The sequence below is a fragment of the Thunnus maccoyii genome, chromosome 9 (genome assembly GCF_910596095.1).
Source record: "Thunnus maccoyii chromosome 9, fThuMac1.1, whole genome shotgun sequence".
Taxonomy (NCBI): domain Eukaryota; kingdom Metazoa; phylum Chordata; class Actinopteri; order Scombriformes; family Scombridae; genus Thunnus; species Thunnus maccoyii.
Window position 1 is genome coordinate 31,613,080 of NC_056541.1, and position 22,615 is coordinate 31,635,694.

A 22,615-nucleotide genomic window follows, 5' to 3' on the forward strand; every position below is an offset into this window, starting at 1 on the left:
ATTGGAATATATTACATAGTTGGGGGGTAGTGTCTGATAACAAAGTATTATACAGATTATTCATTATTTTATTGCTACCTTTAAATAATAATAATTATCTGTATAATTACTTGTTTTAATTCTTTTGAAGAATGTGGAGTTATAGTCTGTAACTCTGACCACAATAAATCATTTTATAGTCCTTTCTGTAATAGATTTCTGATGGTTTGGACTCATTCTTTTCTCTTCACCTCCCAGTTCTCTCTGCAGGACTATCAAGCACTAATTACTGCAGGTGTTCAACAGGTGCATGAAGGAAAAGATATGCTGGTGGAGGTCACATGATCACTTGTAGTCTCTTGAACATATTGCAGCTGCTTATTGGAATGTATTACTTAGTCATACTGTTTGTATAACAGAGTGTGAAATAATACTTATTATAATATTCAGTATAAATATCTGTATTAGCATATATGCTTCATGATTTTTGTCTTCTATGAAAAGCAGTTTTTGTTGTTTAAAAATATAAACCTGTTTCTTTATTTATTATAGTTTGATACTACGTGTTTTTCATGATTTTAAATGATTTACCTGTTTTCTCACTTAAACCACATTTTCTGAAACACTGTTGTAGTTCTCTTACAAATGGCACGTTCCCCCAAGGCTGTCAAATGTCTAAGACACTGTGCCAGTATGACTAATGGACATTTTTTTTTATTTATTTTTTTTTATCATTTCTCATTAGCCCAATAATAAATAAATTATCTATAGCTAGATTAACTCACGTGAAAGTTTCAACAGTCTGTTCACACTGGCCTCTCTGGTCCCTGTTCATAGTGAACAGGCCTACATATGAAACACTATTAAAATGAAACAACGCCATAGGGCAAATTAATGTACATAGTGCACTATTTAGAAATGAAAATGTAAATCCCCCCCAACACCCCACCACCTGACAAACTTCAGGCTATCACCAGTTATCATTTTTTGAGTCTTTATTACAATGTTAGTCTAAAAAAAAGTGAAACACTGATGTTTGGGTGCGATATTTTACATGTAAGAATCTACACAGTAAGAACTTTGATTGACAGTAAAAACAAATATAAGAAAAGCAGTTACTTTGGTCATGAAGGCCAAATCAATGCATCACTGGGTCGAGCAACAAGGAATGCGTATAATGTGAGAGAATGAACTGTGAAGTCGGGAATCGCACACACAGCATCAACCGGAGAAAATTCACAAAAATGTATTCACTGACACCGGAAGTGAATCAATTCAACTGTCATGGCCGCTCTCGTAGCGCATAACATACTTTAGCTTGGTAGCAAACAATTTTGTGAAATGAATATTTTGTTGCGTGTGAAACACTAGACGAGTTGTTATTGCCAGCAGCCATTGCTCAAGCTTGAACTAACGTTAGTTAGACAACAGCAGTAACTTTGAGCTGCGTGTGAGCTGATAGAAGATCCGTCAGCACTTCATTCACAATGAGAACTGTTTTGATGGTGGCAGAGAAACCCTCCTTGGCTCAATCGATCGCCAAAATCCTCTCGAAAGGTGGGTGCACATTATTGCCAGGTCACTTAATATGCCACAATTTGATATACGAATTTAGCACTAAAGGACAACAGCGGTCTTTCGGTTTAATCAGTGACCATGGTGACGGCAGCGGTTGAAAACACGAACAGAAACTAAACAGAACTACCTCTTAAAAGCCTCAACAATTTTACTTTAATTAACTCTCACCTGTGTTTATTATCTACGCTAAACATGTAAGCCACTTAAACTGTGCTCAGCAGGAAACATTCAGCTCTCGTAACGTTTCTTATAATGTGGGAAACAAACTAACTACGCTATTAGTTGGCAGTACCGCTAACTTTTAAGTTACCTATCTTAGGATTTCAAACTGTTACCTTCAATCGGGAAGTGGCCCATATTCAACAAAATAACCTGCTTTGTCATTGTGTTCACACTAAAAGTATTAAATATTATGTAAACTGTGTAGCCACCCGTTGTGACCAGCAGCCTACCTGCTGTTTAAGTTGTGACCATCTTTGTGATAACGTTACTGCAACAACAAGCTAACATTGAAAATGATTAAATTCAATGAAATAAGTGAAGAAATGTGAACGCTTCTTGTAGGTGACACCATTTAATTTACATAATGTAAAACAAAAATGACCTGACGAATGTAGACCGTATTGAACATTCAATTTAAGAGAATTTTAGGCTTTTACGAGGACACCTACGTGCTCTGTTCGTGTTTTCACCAAGACACTGACACATACCGCTGAAAGTCCACAGTTAACACGACCACTGACTAACAGCAACTATATCAGCTCTGTCAGCTAACTACAGCATCAGTGCCTGAATACCTGGCTCGGTATTGTGTCAAGGTGACATAACGTAAACATATCTTTAAAAAAAATGTAGTCTTCCATATCGGTAAGGGTTTAAACACATCACTGTCCATTATTTTTTATCTAACCAAATTGATAAGAGGCCTATAAAATTCGGCATACTCATAATCTTGAAACAGGACTTTATTTCACTGAATTTTATTCTTTCAGACTGAACTGTAATTACTTTCTAGTGTGTTTTTTTTAGTGAACCAGAAAACGTGATCCCAACCAGGCTGTTACAAGCCTACAAAAGGACACAATAAGGATAGCAGTTAATGTAAAATGTTTTTAATTACTATGATGAGCTCTTAACAGGCATGTATTGAATGGTGACGTTTTCAATGTCTACTGGAAAACAATATAACTGAATGAAATGGCATTCTTGACGGTCACCAAGGTCCTGGTTTGACATTGGAGCAGTCAGTCCTGTTCAGCTGTGTCTGGAGATAGCACATATACAAGCTATGGTGATGAGCTCAAACTCCAGAGAGTAGCTGGATGTGGGGAAGCAGCTGGGGTTCTTCTTGAGGACAGGCATCTTCAGGGACACGGGTATGGTCTCCAGACCGAAAGCCGTGTCCAGCCCTCTGCAGGAGTGGCTGGTGTGGCAGCTGGCCTCATGGATGACCTGAGGCACACGGTTCAAGTCGATGTTCTCCCTGGTGAGAGATGAGGAGCAGGGAGAGGTCATAGTTGCTTTCAGTCAGCGTTTAGTCTGTTTTCTGACAGTTTATGTGGTCGACAAGCAGCCTTATGTATAGCTGTAGAACTTTCCTCTGCTAAAGAAATGTCTGATCTATATCCTGTATCCCCTGGCAGTCATAGAATTCCTTCATCTCACCAATTATTTAATCAATCTGGTTCACTGAATGGTTCCATGACTGTGTGTCAGTCATACAGAAGGATCTCTTTAGATCCCATGCTTATCAAACATCAAATCTGGCGATGCTTGAGAAGTCATTTTTCAGTAATGACTAATGGCTAAAAAACCAAAACCAACCAAACAAAACATGAAACATTGTCATTTACAGTATTCACATGCAACCATGTTGAATGTGATCCCCTGCATGTCACTTGAAAACAGGAAATCCGAAAATAGAAATCCATCCTAGATTAGTATAGTTATTTATTAATTCATTAGTATGTATTTCTAATTTTACTTTTGTAAAGCAGAATGAGCTGTTTTTCTTTCCTTTCTTTTTCCGTCTTGTCTTTTATCCTCATATTTCCTTCATTATATGTATGTTTGTATTATGGTTGGGTGATAATAGTTGAAATCGATATCACAATATTAATAGAATATCTTCCTGAGAACTATCTATATGACAAAAGCTGATTTATTCAATTTCATGTAAAAGTCTAGTGCTGAAACGAATGAAAACAAATCAACAATTTTGATAATAATTTTCGTGATACATCAATTTATATTGCAAAAAAGCAGCAATGTAAATCTTATAAAGGTCAAACTGATGTTCGATGCAATGAACTGTGTTCCATTGTATTACTGTAATGTACATTAGAACTGTGTCAAACTAAAACTTCAATAAGTCATTTTGTTAGTGTTTAATTACAATTACTACTGAAAATCAATAATCAATACTATTATTTCTATAATCATATTGTTGAAATTTCCTGCATGCTGAGGCAGCACTCACACATAGCTCCAGGTGGCAATGCTGCGCTCGTTGATGCGGCTGGGCAGGTTGACTAGCTGGCTGTGGTAGTCCTGCAGGTTGTATGTACAGAAGGATTCATCCACACACTGGCTGCCCAGTGGCATGGCCAGGCACTGGTGGAGGGCCAGCAGGCACAGCAGAAAGACACGCAGCAGCTGGACACAGAGAAAAACCAGGATTGTATTAGTGTGGACAGATTTCTCTGTGACAGTTAGTTGGAGATGTCCAGTGTGTGTGTGTGTGTGTGTGTGTGTGTGTGTGTGTGTGTGTGTGTGTGTGTGTGTGTGTGTCCTCTCACAGAGCTGGTATGAGGTGTCAAATTTAAATGTGTGGACATAATGAGACACTGGCTCACAGTTAGATGAACACAGCTGTGTTACTGCAGATCAGACCACACTGAATGAAGAATGTGTCTCCAGTCACAGTGTTCTAGCATTTATCATGATATGTTGGGCTCCCTCATCAAGTCATCAGCAGATAATACTGAATGGCAGCTATCTAATATTATAATAATACTATAATAAGCTGTAGGCTCCTGGTCGACTGGTCGATATGCTCTCGTCTGACTAAATTCTCATTGGTCCAATAATCTCCGTGTTACTTTCACAAGAAGAAAAGTGCTACATCAGTAGCTTTCCAGGATTAATCCATTATTTCCTGCGGCGGGAGGGACAAACTAACAAATTACCTGTAAAAACGGGGGTGTATTCTAAACACCCCCGTTTGCTCCAAAGTTAGCAACAATAGGTTAGCCTAACCTGAAGAGGCAAAACGGAGAAATGTGAGTTGACTGTGCACTCTGTCCCGTTACATCACCCCCCCCCCCCCAACCCACTCGCGACTAATCGATTAGTTGAAGATTATGTACGATTTCAGTCGACCAAGGTTTTCTTTGGATGACTACAGCCCTAATAATAAGACCAGTCTTAGCTAATGTTTGTAGTCTTCAATGTTTTTTGATCAGACTGAAATGTGTCTGTACCAAAAGCTGGCCTCAAATTTCTGGTCACATTCTGAATTTGGTTACTTCTTGCTTTGAATCATATCTTTTTGAATTTAGTTCAATCATGTTTTTATTTAGCAGCTTTTTTTTTCATCATACAGAAAACTATGATTCAGTTGGTGCACAGTTTAACAATTCTAAATCTAATGGATGTGTTATAAAAGTATCAACTGACATTCAAGCAGTAAGTGGAAAACACAGGAACAGTAATAATACAATAAACTGAGGGAGATAAATAAAGGGAAAAGGCAACAAAAAAGAGATGAGATAATCTCACCCTAACCAAGCTCCCTGTATGACTTTATCTTTGTCCACATAAAATCAGACTCATGTCTTCATGAAGACGGAGTAGTGTTTTCCTGACACCCCAGTTGACCAGCAAACCGTAGTTTAAACATGGAGAGGGACAACATTCTCAGTCAGCAGTTTAGACAGTTCTCGGTATTAATGTATGACTTCTAATCGCCACTTTCATAACTGATCAGATTTAACTAATCCTATCAGTCCCTTTTGAACACCAGCGTTCCACCCAGTGTTTATGTGAGGCACGTGAACTTATTGATATGTCATGCTGTCAGTCATATCAATAGTCATTGTGTGTTAATATGGCAATCCAAGCAATATGTGAGCATCAAATTTTATTGTGTCCCACCTTGAAATGTGTGAAGAAGCTCACAATGTCTGTTATTTTCCTATGTTTTTAATTTGTATGATATTTTTGTGAATAATTGACATTCTAGGTGTTGACCCTCAGAAAGGTCAGTGAAATAGCTTGACTTGAGTAAAGGTTTGTTGTTTTATTAGAATTCTAATACATATATTTTCTAATTGGATGTTTCTTTGTAATCCTAAATTTACATTATAAATAAAATATTTCTCTATCTTAAAATGGCCATCCTGAAAAATGTGCAATATATCCATATTTGAAGCAGATTGAAATACTTCGAGAGGCAGAAGTAATGTAAGTAGTATAAAAACAGTTTTTAAAAAAAAAAAATATATATATATCCATATATAATTTTTTCTTCAAAATGCATTTTGGCTATTTGTGTAAATAATGTGAAAAGCTGAATCCTCAAACCTGTCAAGGAAGTTCTGGAAAAATCGTGTACCTTTTGGAATTAGAATGATAGAAACTCTAACCAAAGAAACAACATGTGGAGATGTTACAGAATATATAAACCAAAACAAAATAAGAAAAAAAAATCAACCTTCTCCACCCTGTAGGGTTCAAAGTAATGCCAGAAACATCCCTCAAACATCATCATCCATCAGTATAAAGGAGGGTTTCTTACCAGGAGCTGTTCCATGGCTGACTTCCAAGTTTATGAGAGGAGACTGGAGTGATGGCGCTTCTGTTTCTTTGCCTTGGAGACACTGGAAACCTTTATTTATACACCCTGTTCTTGTCAGGATTTCTACTGTCGTGTGTGTAAGAGAGAGAGAGAGAGAGAGCATAATTTGGGTTGGTAGAGTTATTGGTGATTGGGTTGTCCATGTCAATGAGTCTGGAGTGGCGTGTGGGTGTGTGTGTGTGTCCATGTTCCTGTCATTAGCATTTAACCTTGAGAGAATCATTTTAATCAGAGAGGACGTCATCATGTAGCATTGAGCCCAGGTAACAAAGGGAGGACCCTCACTCACCGGAAAAGAGACCTGACCTCCCGCCAAACTCCACGTCTGACTCATGCAACCAAGTATAGGCCTTAGTTTTAGAAAAAAAAAAATTCATTGAATTAAAGTTTTTGAGCACTTAAGATCCATATTTTGAGTTTTTTGTAAACTTTTCTTTAGGATACATCTTGTTAAATGCTTAGTACAAATCATGTTTACTTTGCTTTGGCAATATGACTGGATAAATATTTGAACTCTGGAACACCAAACCTCTGAGGGAAAGTTGCGTTTCAGTGAGATTAAAGTCAGTCCTCTTTATTGTTGGTTTGGTTCTTTTTCATGAGAGTTTTAATAATATTAAACATATGTGCTACCGACCACTTCTGTTGAATTCATTCTATTTGATTTAATCTGTGGTACATATTAAAATATTTTAAATTCCCTTGTGCTCATTATAAAATCCTGCACCTTTAAATGACTGAATTGACTAATTACCGCTCATCTCTTCTTCTCGGCCTTTAGGAAATTGTACAAGTCGAAAGGGGCTCAATGGAGCGTGTTCAGTGCATGAATACACCGGCAGCTTCCAGGGCCAAACTGTTCGCTTTAAGATGACCTCTGTTTGTGGACATGTGATGAGTCTGGATTTCATCGGTGGGTATCATCTCGTTCACCCTGTTACTGACTTTCATTGATGGCATTTCTTTGCAGTGTTTAAAAACCGCTCAACACTTGGACAATTATCAACTTGCAAACAAACTCAACTTATTCTACAGCAGATTTGACACCTCTCAGTCAGCCTGAGCCCCCCCCCCCCCACTTCCTCCCTACGCAGAATCCTTGAAATTTGTATTTAACAACCTGGTCCTTTTTTTTTTCAAGGTAAATACAACAACTGGGACAAGGTGGACCCTGCAGAGCTTTTTAGCAAAGCTCCCACAGAGAAGAAGGAGGCCAACCCTAAACTCAACATGGTCAAGTTCCTCCAGGTAGGTTTTATGCCCAATTAATTAGAGGTCGACTCAGCTGACTGCATTCTTTCTAAACAGCTGGAGGTCAGCGTGTCACGTGTTGTATCTTTGAAACTTACCCCAAATTTCTGGTGTCATGTCAGGTTGAAGCCAGAGGCTGCGACTATGTGGTTTTATGGTTGGACTGCGATAAAGAAGGCGAGAACATCTGTTTTGAGGTAATCCAAGCTGATTCTGTTTTTCTCAAACCCTGATGTTTGTGTGATGTCTGAGATTATTAGTTATGAAATGCTTTGGCTTTGCTCTCTTACAACTTAAAGAAGGTAATAGTAATAAGAGTTAAGATGACACTTTGCCTCCTATCAACATTCTCTTATTTTAAACTGATGGAGCTTTTCGGATGAGAGATGCAACATCTTTTAGACATCTACAGCAAATTCAGATACTTTGATGCGATCACCACAGAAGAAACTCTGTTCAACTCAGACAGAAATTTCATTTTAAAATGAACAAATAAAACACAAACTATCTGCATACAGTACCAGTCAAAGGTTTGGACACACTTCTTATTCAAGTGAATGGGAAAGTTTATCCAAACTTTTGACTGGTGCTGTAGAAACTATTAGAGGTAGATGAGAGAATATGTGTTTTGTCATCTCTGTGAACTGACCATTAAAGCTACATTCATTGATTTATTTTTAAAAAATTTTTTTTTTGGCCACTTAGAGGGCAGCAACCAGCTGAAAACAACACTGAGATGTTAACACTTCATAAAAACTTATTAGCAAACAGTTTTCTATCTGTTATCTAGTTGTCTGGATGTGTACACATCCAACTGACAAAGAGCTACATTAGTATTCATTTACATGTTTGTGTTCATCTAATGGCTGTAAGTCCAATATTCACTCTCTTTAATAATAATAATAAGAATAATACACTGAATTTACAGAGGGCTATTCAAGATACTCAAAGACAATCTACTAAACAAGTGAAAAAAGACAAGGTAGCACAGGACATTAATCACAAAGAAAGCAGGTCTTAAAAGGTGAGTTTTGATGAAGTTTTTACTGAACTGTCTGTGAGATATGACTTTAGCCATTAGAGGGCAGCACCATGATGTCGAGGGAGGAGAGGAGAAGGGTGTGGTTGTTTGTATCCTTCCTCCAAGGAGAGGAGGAAGGATATTCTGTGTTTATCTTTCGGGATTGGGATCTCGGTATCCATGGTGATTGCCGTGTGGTCAGAGATACTGAGGTTGAGACAGGACAGTTGATGCCTTGTAAGACCAGTAGAGCAAACCAGATCCAGGATGTGACCGCGGCTGTGAGTCGCTGTTAGCTCTGGTTTGGTCTCCATCAAGTCCTGAGAAAAATAAAAGCTTTACTACGTTCACCAGCTAGTCTATGACTGCGTGTGTATGTTGTTTGGTGCAGGGCAGGTAGTGTACAATGGGTTTATCAGAGCTTTTTCACTGTAAACACTGAGACTGAACCAAAACGGTAAAGTTGTGGGCTGAAAAGCCAAACAATGAGCTGAAAGAGGTTCAAATGTTTTCTAGAGCTGAGTGGAACTACAATGTTGGCAATAATTCTCTGTGGGTTTGTCACCACAAGCAAAAGCTTTCACATTACACATACTCATTTGATCTATTGTTGTTATGTCAAAAATAATTAGATCATACTAAAAGCAATACTGTGTAATACTGTGAGAATGTCTCCCTCCACTCAAAAATGTGTTGTTTTTTTTTCTTGTTTCTTCAGCTAAATATTTTTCTCTTCACTGTGTAGAATGATGTATGTGCAGAGTTTGTTTTCACATTCATCTGCAGGAAGTGGAAAGTTAAATCTGAATTTAAGGGGTGTGCCTATGAGCATGATTTGTGACATCACAACAAGTTTTATGCCAGTTATGGTTCAATATGCAACTTTTGAAACTTGAAACCTCCAGTGTACATACACTGAGAATGGACCTTATTGTGAAAAAAGAGACATCTTGTGTCCAGCAGTTCAACTTTAAAAATAAAAAATATTTGCATCTTCATTCATTCCAGATTTTTCAATGCAGGAGAAGGAGGAGATGTTTGTCAGACACAATTTATTATTCAAAGTGGAGTATTTTTTATGTCTTGCAACATGTCTGGAGGGGTCTTTAACATGTTCATTCACTATTTCTGTTGCCTCCCAGGTCCTTGACGCCATCCAACCAGTGATGAACAAGGGAGGCGGCAGGGAGCGGACTGTTTACCGCGCCAAATTCAGCTCCATTACTGACACTGACATCTGGAACGCCATGAACCGCCTGGGAGAGCCCAACCGCAATGAAGCCTTGTCAGTGGATGCACGGCAGGAGCTGGATCTGCGCATCGGCTGTGCCTTCACCCGGTACGCTGCCAGACTTCTGTAGCTTTCTGTCACATAAGTTTGTCCTGATAGCAGCAGGGCTCGGTTGCTCAGTCATTTCTGACCCATTTCTGTGCAAGTATTTAGTCTTGTCCTACACCAAGTATGTTTTTCTTTGGATCTCTCCATCATATGTTGTTTTAGTCTAGTTTTGACTGAATTCCTGTCAGGGAAACGAGCAGTACAAACTTCTTTGCCTGGAATTAATTGAATCTAAAATGAATGTGATTGCACCCTCATCTCAAGCTTTAGGTTTATGTAGTTAGAACTACATGTAAAAAATCTAAATTGCAGCAAATGCTGTGTTCACACAGACCACTAGTTTGATTACAGCTAATCTTAGGTTTTGAATGTCACGTGATAGCATGCTAATATGCTTGTCTTCTGCCGATTAAATATATTTTAGGTTCCAGACCAAATATTTCCAGGGCAAATACGGCAATCTGGACTCCTCTTTGATCTCATTTGGACCATGCCAGACCCCGACGCTGGGCTTCTGTGTAGAACGCCATGACAAGATCCAGTCCTTCAAACCAGAGACTTACTGGGTCCTCCAGGCAAAGGTAGATCCCCAGAGCCTCTCCCCCCGACAAAGTATCAATGATCTCGTCCTTTAATGGTAAATTGACAGACATGCTGTGTTATGATCAGGTGTTCAAAGGAAAGGACAGCCCACTGACGCTGGACTGGAACAGGGTAAGGGTCTTCGACAGAGAGGTGGGTCAGATGTTCGTCAACCTGGCCAAAACATCCAGGGAGGCTAAGGTAAGAGCTCAAACCTCACTATGTCCAGTATATTCTGTGTATTAGAATGTATTTGACTGTAATGATTATTTAATAACATAACATGTCTACAGTAAGTATTTACAGTAGGTTGCAAATATGGAAAGTATAGCTGGACTAATACTGGGTATTTGAGATAAGAAAACACCATCACAACATACATACGCACAACACATCATTACTGATAACTGGTACAGTGCTTGTTCAAAACATGCCTCTTCAGAACAGGCCAATCACTTATTATTTCTCAAGAACCACACATATATGTATCAATTGACAAACATATCAATTAAAACAATAAGGAATTGCTGTTTGTGTACTTATTCAAAGTTTATTAATATTAAATGTGTCGTGTGTCCATCGACACTGTATGTCCTTGGGTCCTCAGCGATACACCTGCCAAGTGTGAGGTCGATCGGACGAACAGTTCTTGAGATATGCAAAAGACATACATACATACATAAATACAGACAGACAGACAGAGATTCCTGCCTTTAGTAGAGAGAAGATCCTTTAAATTTGATTAAGAAAATGATGATTAAGATGATTAAGAAATGTCAGAACACAAATGATAAGTTTAAGCTCAACACAGACCCCATAAAAAAATGATCCAAAATCAGCCAAATATATTGTCATCAGATTTTTTGTAAACTCTAAAATATCAGCATTGGACTCAAAAATCCTGATGAAGATTTAGTACATTTTGATACTATAGACTAGATTAGGGCAATTTAAACTGTCAATCATTGACAAGAGAGTCTCCATCAGTGTGTCTTCTTCCACTACCTGATGGATTGACCCGAGTCATCGTAGTGGACGTCTAATATAAACTGTGTAATCCTTCCTTTAATACAGGTGGAGTCAGTGAGTAAGAAAGAGAAGAGCAAGCAGAGGCCTCAGGCCTTGAACACAGTGGAGATGTTGAGAGTGGCCAGCTCTGCCCTCGGTACGTTCACATTCACATAAGCATCTCTACATTTCTTGTCATTTAACTATTAGTTCTCCTCTTAATAATGGAATTAATGAGAGGGAATATGTGGGAATTTAGGAATGGAATCAGTTTGTGATGTTCATCATTACTTAAGCATTAATGCTGGTGTTATTCTATATTTTCTTATTGTCAACTAATTCCACATGCAGACCCAAAACAGCAATATCTTAGTTCGTCTCTCAATACTTTCTGCCTTCCCTACCCTGTCTGTGACTCTCAGCTTCAAGCTCATTGGGTCTTATGATTAGATAAATCTTTAAAAACAGCTCAAATATATGGTTTTTTTTTTTTTTTTAGTAATCTCCTAAAACAGCTAGTCACTGTAGTTTTTAGCAGTTTTTTGGGGATGAAAGAAATGAATGATTGTGATGTTTTCGATGTCTCAGGCATGGGTCCCCAGCACACCATGCAGATTGCAGAGCGCCTGTATACACAGGGCTACATCAGCTACCCACGTACAGAGACGACCCACTATCCAGAAAACTTTGACCTGAAGGGAACACTGAAGCAGCAGGCCAACAATCCCATCTGGGCAGCGGAGGTGAGGGCCACCATGGGGCCGAGGATACACAAACAGATGAAGGGCCTGATTCATTCAAGCGCCAGCAGTGCACGCATACAAAAGTAGATTCATTGTGTTTCTGCTCATAGACAGGCAGGAAGAGTATGATGCTTGAATGTAGATGAACATAAATGTTTTCCCTCTCCATCAGGTGAAGGCTCTGCTTTCAGATGGAATAAACCGACCCAGGAAAGGAACTGATGCTGGAGACCATCCTCCTATCACTCCTATGCGTGCAGCCTCAGAAGGAGAACTGGGTGGGTCATACAGCTAATTAGTCAGTCTTGTATCAAGGTAACCTAACGCGCCATGGTTTGTTAGACAGAACCATCTGAGAAGTCGTCCTGGGAAACTTTTTGGAAAAGGGCGGGCACGTTCAAAAAAATACTTGGCAGGCGATTGGATGAACCATCTGTCTATCACATGTCTATCACGGCTAACTTCAGCCAATCAGATCAATGAGAGCGCTGAAGAGAAAACACAACAACAAGCTGCAATCTGAGGAACTTTGCAAGCTAGCAAGCAAGTCAGTGTAGTTAGCTAGGTAGTTGTAGAAATACTCTCCAGTTCTGATATAACTGACGCTATAGCAGCATCTGCGCTAACCTCTTCAGCCATTTAGCCATTGTTTTTTTTCGAATGAACGGTCATTCATTGATTTCAGAATTGTTTGATATTAACAGGAAGCAGAATGTAAATATAGAATATCAACAGTCTTTGGATTGGAGGACTTCAACAGGACAACTCAACTTAACTTTATTTGTATAGCACCTTTCATACAAACATGCAGCCCATAGCACGATTAAACGAACATAAAAAAATATACAACAAATAAAATGTGTATATATGTTTATATGTTCAAATAAAATGACTAAATTACTACAATTAAACAATACAATGTTGAAAATAGATAAAGCCAATAAAATAAGTCAAACACCATGGATAAAAATAATATTAAAAACAACGATTAAAACTGAAAAACAAGGCTAAAACATTACTGCAAATGAAAAGCCAGATTAGAAAGATATGTGTTTAATTTCCTTTTAAAAACACAGAGATAGCTTTCCGTTCTGATATCCAGAAGGCAGCCTCATCGGTACTTTTATCAGACACATGAAAAACATTGAAAAGAAAAGCGGTGGAGGACCTTACAATGAAAGATCTCTGATGTTTGGAGGACAAGCAAGGTTATTTAAAGCTTTATAAACAAGTAAAAGACCTTTAGAATCAATTCTGAAAGATACAGGTAGCCAGTACAGTGTTTTAGTTAAGACTCTGGCTGCAGCATTCTGAACCAGCTGTAGCTTTCTCATAGAGTTTTTAGGTAATCCAGTAAAAAGGGAACTGCAATAGTCTAAATGGCAAGTAATACAGGTGTGAATGAGCATTTCAGCATCTTTCTGAGTTCAAAAAGGTCTGACTTTGGACATATTTCTGACATGAAAAAAGGAGAATTACAATTTAAATTGGAGTCTAAAGTCACTTCCAAGTTTGTGATTTGTGTTTTAATCTGTTTGTTAAAACCACCAAGCATTGATTGCAGTTTTTCTGTACTGAAACCTGTATATATTATAAAACAGATCAACTTAGATTGAATAGACCTTGGGTGTGGAATTAGATTTTTAGTTTTCTTTCTTGTGCCCCCATCACACAGGTACTTATACTCACTTGGAATCAGCAAGAGGGGACAACAAGAAATCAGTTATTTTTGTCTCCCTGCAGGCCACTGGGACACACATGACAGTATTTGTATTAGAATTTTACATGGACCTCTCCATATTCAGCTTCCAACCCAGGTTCTTCCTCTTCTGCTTTTTACACAGGAAGTGATGGCTGGCGGCTATACGAGTACATCACACGGCATTTCATCGCCACTGTCAGTCAGGACTGCAAGTACCTACAGACCACCATTGACTTCAGCATTGGCAGCGAGGCCTTCTCATGTAGCGGCAAAACCCTGATATCACCAGGTAAAGCCTATTGGACACATCTTCAGCTGGCTTCTGGAGGGCCAAGCTGCAGTTGGCACTCTGCACATTTGTAGCACAGCGAGAATTATAGGAAGTAGTTTGAAAACAGTCGGATCTCAGTCTCAAGAAAAGCTTCCAAGAGCTCAGGTTACTGTGAGTTGAGTTAAGCTCTTTTTAATCTACTTGGTTGATAGCAATGATTGATTTGTCATATGTTTAACTGCCAGCATCTCAGTTGTTACAGCTGATTTGCTTGTAAGGGATTGCCTGCAAAGATTGAGGCTTGGGCCATCTCTTGGTGGGTGTGATGTAAACTTCTTTACATCACAGTCTTCTACAGACATTTACAGTATTTATATAAACTTTTGAGCCAATGAAAATTCCTTTGCAAAAGTTTCTTGAGGTGGTTTGAGAACTTGTCCGTCCGTGTTGTTGTAACGACCTGGCTAAATGTTTATTCCGTTCCCAGGTTACACAGAGGTGATGCCGTGGCAGGGCATCCCTCTGGAAGAGGCTATGCCAGTTTGTGAACGTGGAGACACTTTCACTGTAGACGAGATCAAGCTAGTGGAAAAGCAGACCAGCCCCCCGGACTACCTGACCGAGGCTGAGCTCATCACTCTCATGGAGAAACATGGCATCGGTATACCTCAGTGCTGCCTGCTGGACACAATGGCAACAATTATATCTTCTAACTAGAAGAAACACCATGTGCATAGTGTTACCTCAAGCTGTAGCTTTATGTTTCATGTATTCTTTCCTCCGTTCTCCAGGTACTGATGCCAGTATCCCCGTCCACATCAACAACATCTGCCAGAGGAACTATGTGACAGTAGAGAATGGACGCAAGTTGAAGCCAACCAACCTGGGCATTGTCCTGGTACATGGCTACTACAAAACAGGTCATTTGCCTCATATTATTGCGCATTATCTTACATTTATAATGGATTTGTACATATTTCTAGAACATGCTGAATAATCGTAGCACACTCTATTGCAAACAGTCCTTTATAAACAGTCCCTTCAGATGGGGACCAGTGAGAATGGTCCAGCTCATTAAAATGCATCAGCCACATTCCACAATTAAAATTTCTGAGTAACTTTATTACAGTCAAACTACTAATGCTTGAGTCTGTGTGTGTGTGTTGCAGATGCAGAGTTGGTGCTGCCCACCATACGCAGCGCTGTTGAGAAGCAGCTTAACCTTATCGCACAGGGTAAAGCCAACTTCCAGCAGGTCCTGCAGCATGCACTGGATATCTTCAAGAGGAAGTTTCACTATTTTGTGGATTCCATCACCAGTAAGTTTTCTGCACCCAGAGAAGGACTGTGAGAAAAGCTCTTTCAAGGGCCTGGACATTATGTTAATCCCAGTGAAGATGGGCTGTAACAATTCAGTCACAACTGAAATATAAACATTGCTTAGAACAAGATTTTATTAGACAGGTGCTATGAGTGCAGTCACTATCTGTTGTTAATGTGGTCATTGCACGTCTTTAAACCTGCACAAATAAGACAAAAAGCAACCGTGTGGGGGGCTGACTGACTGAAACATGGTGCAAAAAACACAACATTAGAGATCTTTTATATAATTATGAGAAGTGCAAGCAAGGACAAAGACATCACCTGCCATAGTCTCGTACCGCGAGCACCAGGACGTTGACTACAGTTTATTTAACAGCCACAGGTGTCACTAATGAGAAGGAATTTCTGATTCCTACATATAGAACCTTTCAATTAGGTGATATGCATACTTTTGGTGCAGAATTGGCCCCTTTCTATGCAGATAAGCCACAGTCCAGTTCACAAAGACCAGGTCTGGACTGGTCAGGACTTGTAGCTCATGGTCTGAAAATTAAATTTTTCTCTTTCTCTTTTCCATCGTCCTTCCTACTGTGTTCTTAGCACAACATTTATACTTTGCCACATGCATAATTGCACTCAGACACAAAACAATGGAAAATGCACTCAGCTGCATCCTGGTGCTATCAGTGGCCACAATACATTCTTTGTGAATTCACCACTGAGAGTCTAAATAAAACTTGCTAAGTTGGAGTTCTATCCGCTGTTCAAATGATGGAGGTGTTAATGGTTTTCATCGTCTTACAATGATAAACAACTCATTTACAAAAGATTTCAGATATATGGCATGTGCACCATGGTTCCAACCTGGTTATGACAGCGCCAACATAAATCTTGATTTCTTAATGTGAGCTTGTCCTTTTAATGTATTTTATGTATAATTGATTAATTATATCCAGCAGAGGTACGCCAACATGATAGACTTTACTTTGCTCTTTGGTATCTTCTCCATTGTCTTTTCAGACACGTATTTAATTAAGACTTTGACCTTGCTGGATTTTAGTAATTGGGATAGAAATCTGAGTTTACCAGATTACATAATTTTGTTTTAAATAATCAAAATTAACCATGTGACCGTCGTTGTATAGGTCTTTCAAACATAAGAACCCTACGTTAAACTGCTGGTAGCAGCAGAATGGTCCGTCCTGAAGCTATTCAAATCTTGGTCCGTGTACCATTTTCAAGCTTTCCCTTGTTGATTCTAAGACTGACTTATGGAAGGACATAGACTGACCGACCTGAGTGTATTGCAACAGCTTAATCAGAAATAAATAAAACAGCTTCTTTTCAATTTTTAACCAAAGCAGGAGCTACATGACAGGACAGTGTGCAGTGATTTGAAGGTGGAAGTGCATTCAAGAGGAGATACAGAGTTGAAGTTTTAAAGGAAATATCATTTCGACATGTTCAAGTCCAGAAGACAGTAACTCTCTATTGTGTTTTACAGGCATGGATGAGTTGATGGAAGTCTCCTTTTCCCCCATCGCTGCCACCGGGAAGCCCCTGTCTCGTTGTGGCAAGTGCCACCGCTTCATGAAGTACATCCAGGTCAGCACAGTCAGAAGTACCGTTGATCAACCGCTCTTCCGTTTCCATGCATCTTTAACCATCATGAGCTGACCATGACCTGTCTAGAATGAATGAGTCCACTTAGTGAAGCAACTCAGCATCCAGCAGCTGAAAGCCTGAATGACGTGAAAGACAAAAAGAATGAATCACGGTCATGTCTCCCACTCTGACAAAATTCATCTCCACTAATTGATTTTATTATATATTATTATTCGGTTTTGTATAATATGACAGGAAGTGAGCTATGTATTTTCTTAAAATAATGTATTTATCTTAGTTTCCATCACCAACTATGAGGTAATTCTGTTATCTTACAGAGAAATGAAGGAACAGATATATTGATCAGCTTCCTTCTGCATCCAGTAGGAATTAAGGTTAAAGGTTTTTTAAATTATTACTTTCAGGGAAGTTATATCTGTCAACTATTGACTATGAAGTTTGAGTTCAAACAGAGAACTGCAGATAATTGATCAAACTTTTCGGATGACCTTTTACGATATACAGGAGATTATGTGGTAATATTCTTAGTTGAACTACAGTTCTTCTTAAAATAGTATTTGAAGGTGGTTCAGTGTAATTCAGCTTCACTGACATACTCAAAAAATGATATTTTAGAACATATTTTGCTTCACTTTTAGACTTAAAGCAGCCATTTTAGCATGAAAAGTAAATGAACATGATAAGAAAATGACTGTAATAAATGACTACTTTTCAAAGCTGGACCATTTAGCTTGATAGCACTAATGAGGTCTGGACATGAGTATGAAGTATGTAGGTTCATCTTTAGTTTTTTGCAACAAAACAGCCTGAACCTGACCCAAAACCCACACCGAAGAGGATCCAGTGTGATTTTAGTGATTACTGTTTGAGAATATAATTTGGCATGTTGTTATGTTGCTGAAAATCCCAGCAGGGAGGGGTAAAAGGATAAAGGGTGTCTTGAAGTTGTAACTTTTGATATATATTTTGCTCGCATTCTTCTTCCAAAAGCTTGGAGAGCGAGTTTTGGTATCTTGCAGTCTCAGCCAATAGATGATCAGCAACCTTATTGACGTCTTGCATAAACATTATCATCAGTTTGTGCTTGTTTAGCTCACCCTCAAACACTTTTTTTTTTACAGGTGTTGTTGCTTTGTGTCGTTACAGATATTAACAACAGGTTTTTACTTTGAAATGATCAAGTCACCGTTTATGTTCCCTTCTGGTTGACTTGATGTGCGGCCTTCAGAGTTCAGCTTTAAAATGCAAATGCTGACATGTCCCCTTCATTAGCATTTCCATCTGACGACAGAAGCACTTTGAAATTCATGAATGAATCATTAGGCTGCAGATATTTTGGTCATTGCCATTGCATCTGAATATATGTGTAGTGGGTCGTGTGTGATGTAAGATTAGGAACTCACGTGTTTGTATTGCTCCGTGTCTAATGAGGATATACGTTTGGTCTGTTTCACCTCATTACAGTTTTTCAGGGAACTTTGTCAGATGAATTTTCTTTTCTTTGGAAAGTATGCAGATCCCTTCACTTTTTGCGCTTTTCTTTGTGTTTAAGAGTTCATTTAAGATGGATAACCCATAATGCCTTATAAATGAGAACATGGATATATTGATGCACCACAGCAGCCTTCACAGCCAGCGAACAACAGCAGGAACCATCATGTTACTGAAGCTCAGCCTGAATGAACCCAAAATAAATGTGTGCAGATTTTTCACCCTTAGCTTAGCTTAGCTTAGCTTAGTTTAGCTTAGCTTTGCTTAGTTTAGTCGGGCCCTGGCCAGTGCATGTGAGAAAAACATGGTGGACCTCAGGAAGTTAAGTGAGTGGAGACTCAGATAGAGACATGGATGGGGGGGTGAAGCCCGTAGTGATGTAAGAAGGGGCATCAAATCTGAACGGCTTAAATCACAAGAGTACAGAGCAAGCCAGCCCACACCAAACTGACTGGGTCTTATTTCACAGCTTGTGTGTTAGTAGCCACATATATACACACAATCACTGAAAAAGTGAGTTTTTCATAATACGGCCACTTTAACTACATTTCCTTTGCACTGGTATTTTCAAAAACATGTAACATTTTCAGAAGTAAACATTTTTTTCCCACTAAGTAGCAAATAAGCTATATTTAATTTTTTGCAGTATGCTCTCCAGCAGATTCTTCTGCATCACCTCAATGTCTTGTGATTCAGGAGAGACTCAAGCAGCATGTTGGTTTGATGGGATGGATCCATGCTGTCCACCTCCTACTGCCATTAAATGAATGATGCTGATGTTTAAAGGGTCATTAGTTATAAACATGAAAGAATATTAGCTACACTTAATCCGTCGTTGTCTGTTGTATGACTGTACTTGCCTACCAAACAGTGCTTGACAGTGACATTGTTTGCTGTAGTGTTGCCTTTTCATTGACTTACTGTATATCCAAAATGTCCACAGTGGAAACACAAGACAGAAGCTAGAAAGAAGAGCTTACGGGTTCTCACATGTTCAGGTTATGGGAAGCTCCAGGTTACAGGTCATGAAGTTCCTGTAGTAGAAAGGGCCCTAATGATGTACAAGATGATATCAGTAACAGTATAACTGGTAAAAAGTATCAATCTAATTCAGTGCACATAGTGTATTAAAGTGCAAATAAATAGAGTGATCACAAGTACACTTTAAAAATTGAAGATTTAAACTCGATGAAAGTGAATAATCCTGACATCACGTCACTGATCCTAATGTGTATCTGCAGGCCAAACCCAGCAGACTCCACTGCTCCCACTGTGACGAGACGTACAGTCTTCCCCAGAACGGAGCCATCAAGCTGTACAAGGAGCTCCGCTGTCCGCTGGATGACTTTGAGCTGGTGCTGTGGACCTCGGGGGCCCGGGGCAAGAGTTACCCCCTGTGCCCCTACTGCTTCAGCAACCCGCCTTTCCGGGACATGAAGAAAGGTAAGACGACACCTTAACTCTTGGTAATTATTGTGTTTGGATAGTGATTAATGTAATATAATAATATTCAAATTTTAGATATAATAAGACGTGCACAATACATACACAAACATGGCTTACTCACAATGAGTAAAAAAGTAGTAAAAAAGAAATAAAACAGAATAAAGAGAGACAATCCTGACTTATTCATAGATGACTAATGGTGCATCAATTCTGATAACATTTTTATATCAAATCTGATAGAGGTGTTGGCAAGGTGTCCATATAGGTCAAATTGAGTTGCCAGATATTTAGAAAAGTGTTGTATTCATTTCTGAGAGTAGCTGGAGCCTTTTTTAGAGTACTAGATAATGCTCTGTTCTTCATCGTACAAATGGCTCGCCATGAGATATATCTATCCTCATGATTACGCTCAACTCCTTTTACTTCATGTCTGTTTTTCCAGGTATGGGATGCAATGAATGTACCCATCCGTCCTGCCAGCACTCTCTCAACTCTTTGGGCATTGGACAGTGTGTGGAGTGTGATAGTGGGGTTTTGGTGCTGGATCCCACCTCTGGACCAAAATGGAGGATGGCGTGTAATAAATGCAACGTGGTGGTGCACTTCTTTGAACATGCACATAGAGTGCAGGTAAGAAAACGGCCCTACATCAACACAATGCCCTGTGTTGACATTATCTTATTTATACGGCCCAGTATCTCATACATGGCCTATATGATGCTTTACAGGCATGGAACAACAAACACATAGTGACCTTAATATCCAAGAGTCTGCAAGTTTTCATTCCACCCAAACATTTGAGTAGCATCAAACATTTCATATTAATCAACCAGAGATGAAGTACTAATAAGTTAATTCTATACACTGGTGGTGGTTGATGGATATCATGAAGGTCATGGTGGTGATGGGGAGGAGGGGTTAACTTGAGCTCTGGCAACATAGACAATACTTGTAAGTAGGATAAATTCATTGTTAGTTTGGGTCTTTTCATAGGAATTGTCAATAACAAGTACTGTATATAGAATATCACCAGGCTTATCCTGTAACATCCAATCCATCCATAATGAAAACTCAGTGTAGCAGTGATCATTTTTGATTGTTCTGACTTCTTAGAGCTATGAGACAGTGCCGGCTTGGTTACTCTGTGATGAATGTGAGATACGGTACTTCTGTAATACAGTACCTACAGCATATACAGCTATAGTTAGTAGTCCCTTTACAAATGAAGATTTTACATACAGTTCAAACAGATGATGATCTTATAAAATATAAAGTATTGTAATAGATTATTGTAATAGACACCTAGCCCCAGAAGTCCTGAGACTTGTTTGATAAAGTTGCAGTTTCTTTTTTGTTTCGGCCATGTTTCAGCTATCTGAAGACACAATAAAGAAATGCACTCAATGGTATTCTCTTTCTTATAGCACAAATGTGAGAGACAGCATGTATGACAAAAGATCAATTGTGGAGTGATTTGAATTTAGGTCATTAGTTCACCATCTTTCTGTGTATGACTTGTGTTTTCCTGAAGGTTTTATCATTTCAACTCTGGCGATCTCTCTTTATGCAGCCTCTATAACGTTCTTCTCTCTTTCCTCAGGTTGCTCAGGAGAGCTGTGACGCCTGTGACGCCTCTCTGGTTGCAGTGGATTTCAACAAGACTCGCACCCCACTTCCTGCCGGTGAGACGCAACACACTGGCTGTGTTTTCTGTGATCCAGTCTTCCAGGATCTTGTGGAGCTTAAACATGCCACCATGAGGCACCCCATGCACCGGGGTGGGGGTGCAAGACGAGGAGGACGGGGGCGAGGCAGGGGACGTCGAGGCAATCCTAAAAAACCTAAAGACAAAATGGCTGCTTTAGCAGCTTACTTTGTGTAGTGTGTCCTATTATTTACTTAGTATGTAGTGTCTATGTCATTCAATTGACTCCTGTTTTTACATGTGTTTAATTACACTAAGTAAAATATGTCTTGCAAAAACAGTTTGCTATAAGTGTGTTTGTTCACTGTCATGAAATATGTCCAACTTGAAAACTGCATTTTCCAGGAAATATTATAGAAAATAATGTCCGAATTGTGTCCATGACACACTTGAAATTTCAACAGTTTGAGCTTTGAACTTAACATGCTAATACACTAACAATTAACAAGTCATTAACAATTGTACCATTTACAGTGTTAGCATCCTATAATGCTGTTGTTCATTAAGCTAGTAACTTTTAGCCTGTTAGCATGAAGTTTTGTTTTACATTTTCAGGATAAATGTCAGTATAAGCTCTACTATTTAAGTATTTTATTGAATCATTTCCACTGAGGTTTTTCCATATCAGGTTTTTCATTTTCACTTTCCATTTTCAAATTACTACTTCACAATACTGTCATTGTAATAGTAAA

At 38.9% G+C, this 22,615-nt stretch overlaps 1 protein-coding gene across 1 annotated transcript; it reads left to right on the top strand.

Moving 5' to 3' along the window:
- The first annotated feature begins 1,236 nt into the window (after window positions 1-1,236).
- Window positions 1,237-22,203, top strand: top3b (DNA topoisomerase III beta). The gene is made up of 18 exons (XM_042420883.1): window positions 1,237-1,536; window positions 7,197-7,328; window positions 7,557-7,663; window positions 7,789-7,863; window positions 9,830-10,026; window positions 10,451-10,607; window positions 10,696-10,809; window positions 11,683-11,773; window positions 12,205-12,359; window positions 12,532-12,637; window positions 14,204-14,350; window positions 14,820-14,993; window positions 15,124-15,252; window positions 15,502-15,651; window positions 17,160-17,260; window positions 20,014-20,215; window positions 20,661-20,848; window positions 21,819-22,203. Exons 1-18 carry the CDS (start codon window positions 1,467-1,469, stop codon window positions 22,098-22,100), a joined length of 2,577 nt encoding a protein of 858 aa, XP_042276817.1. The 5' UTR covers window positions 1,237-1,466; the 3' UTR covers window positions 22,101-22,203.
- The last annotated feature ends 412 nt before the right edge of the window (window positions 22,204-22,615 follow it).

What these genes read in the sequence shown, in the direction of transcription:
- top3b (XM_042420883.1), top strand. Translation starts at nt 1,467, where the DNA reads ATGAGAACTGTTTTGATGGTGGCAGAGAAACCCTCCTTGGCTCAATCG. An exon ending in GATGAGTCTGGATTTCATCG is followed by an intron (nt 7,329 to 7,556) that starts GTGGGTATCATC and finishes TTTTTTTTCAAG; the next exon opens with GTAAATACAACAACTGGGAC. An exon ending in TTTTGTGGATTCCATCACCA is followed by an intron (nt 15,652 to 17,159) that starts GTAAGTTTTCTG and finishes TGTGTTTTACAG; the next exon opens with GCATGGATGAGTTGATGGAA.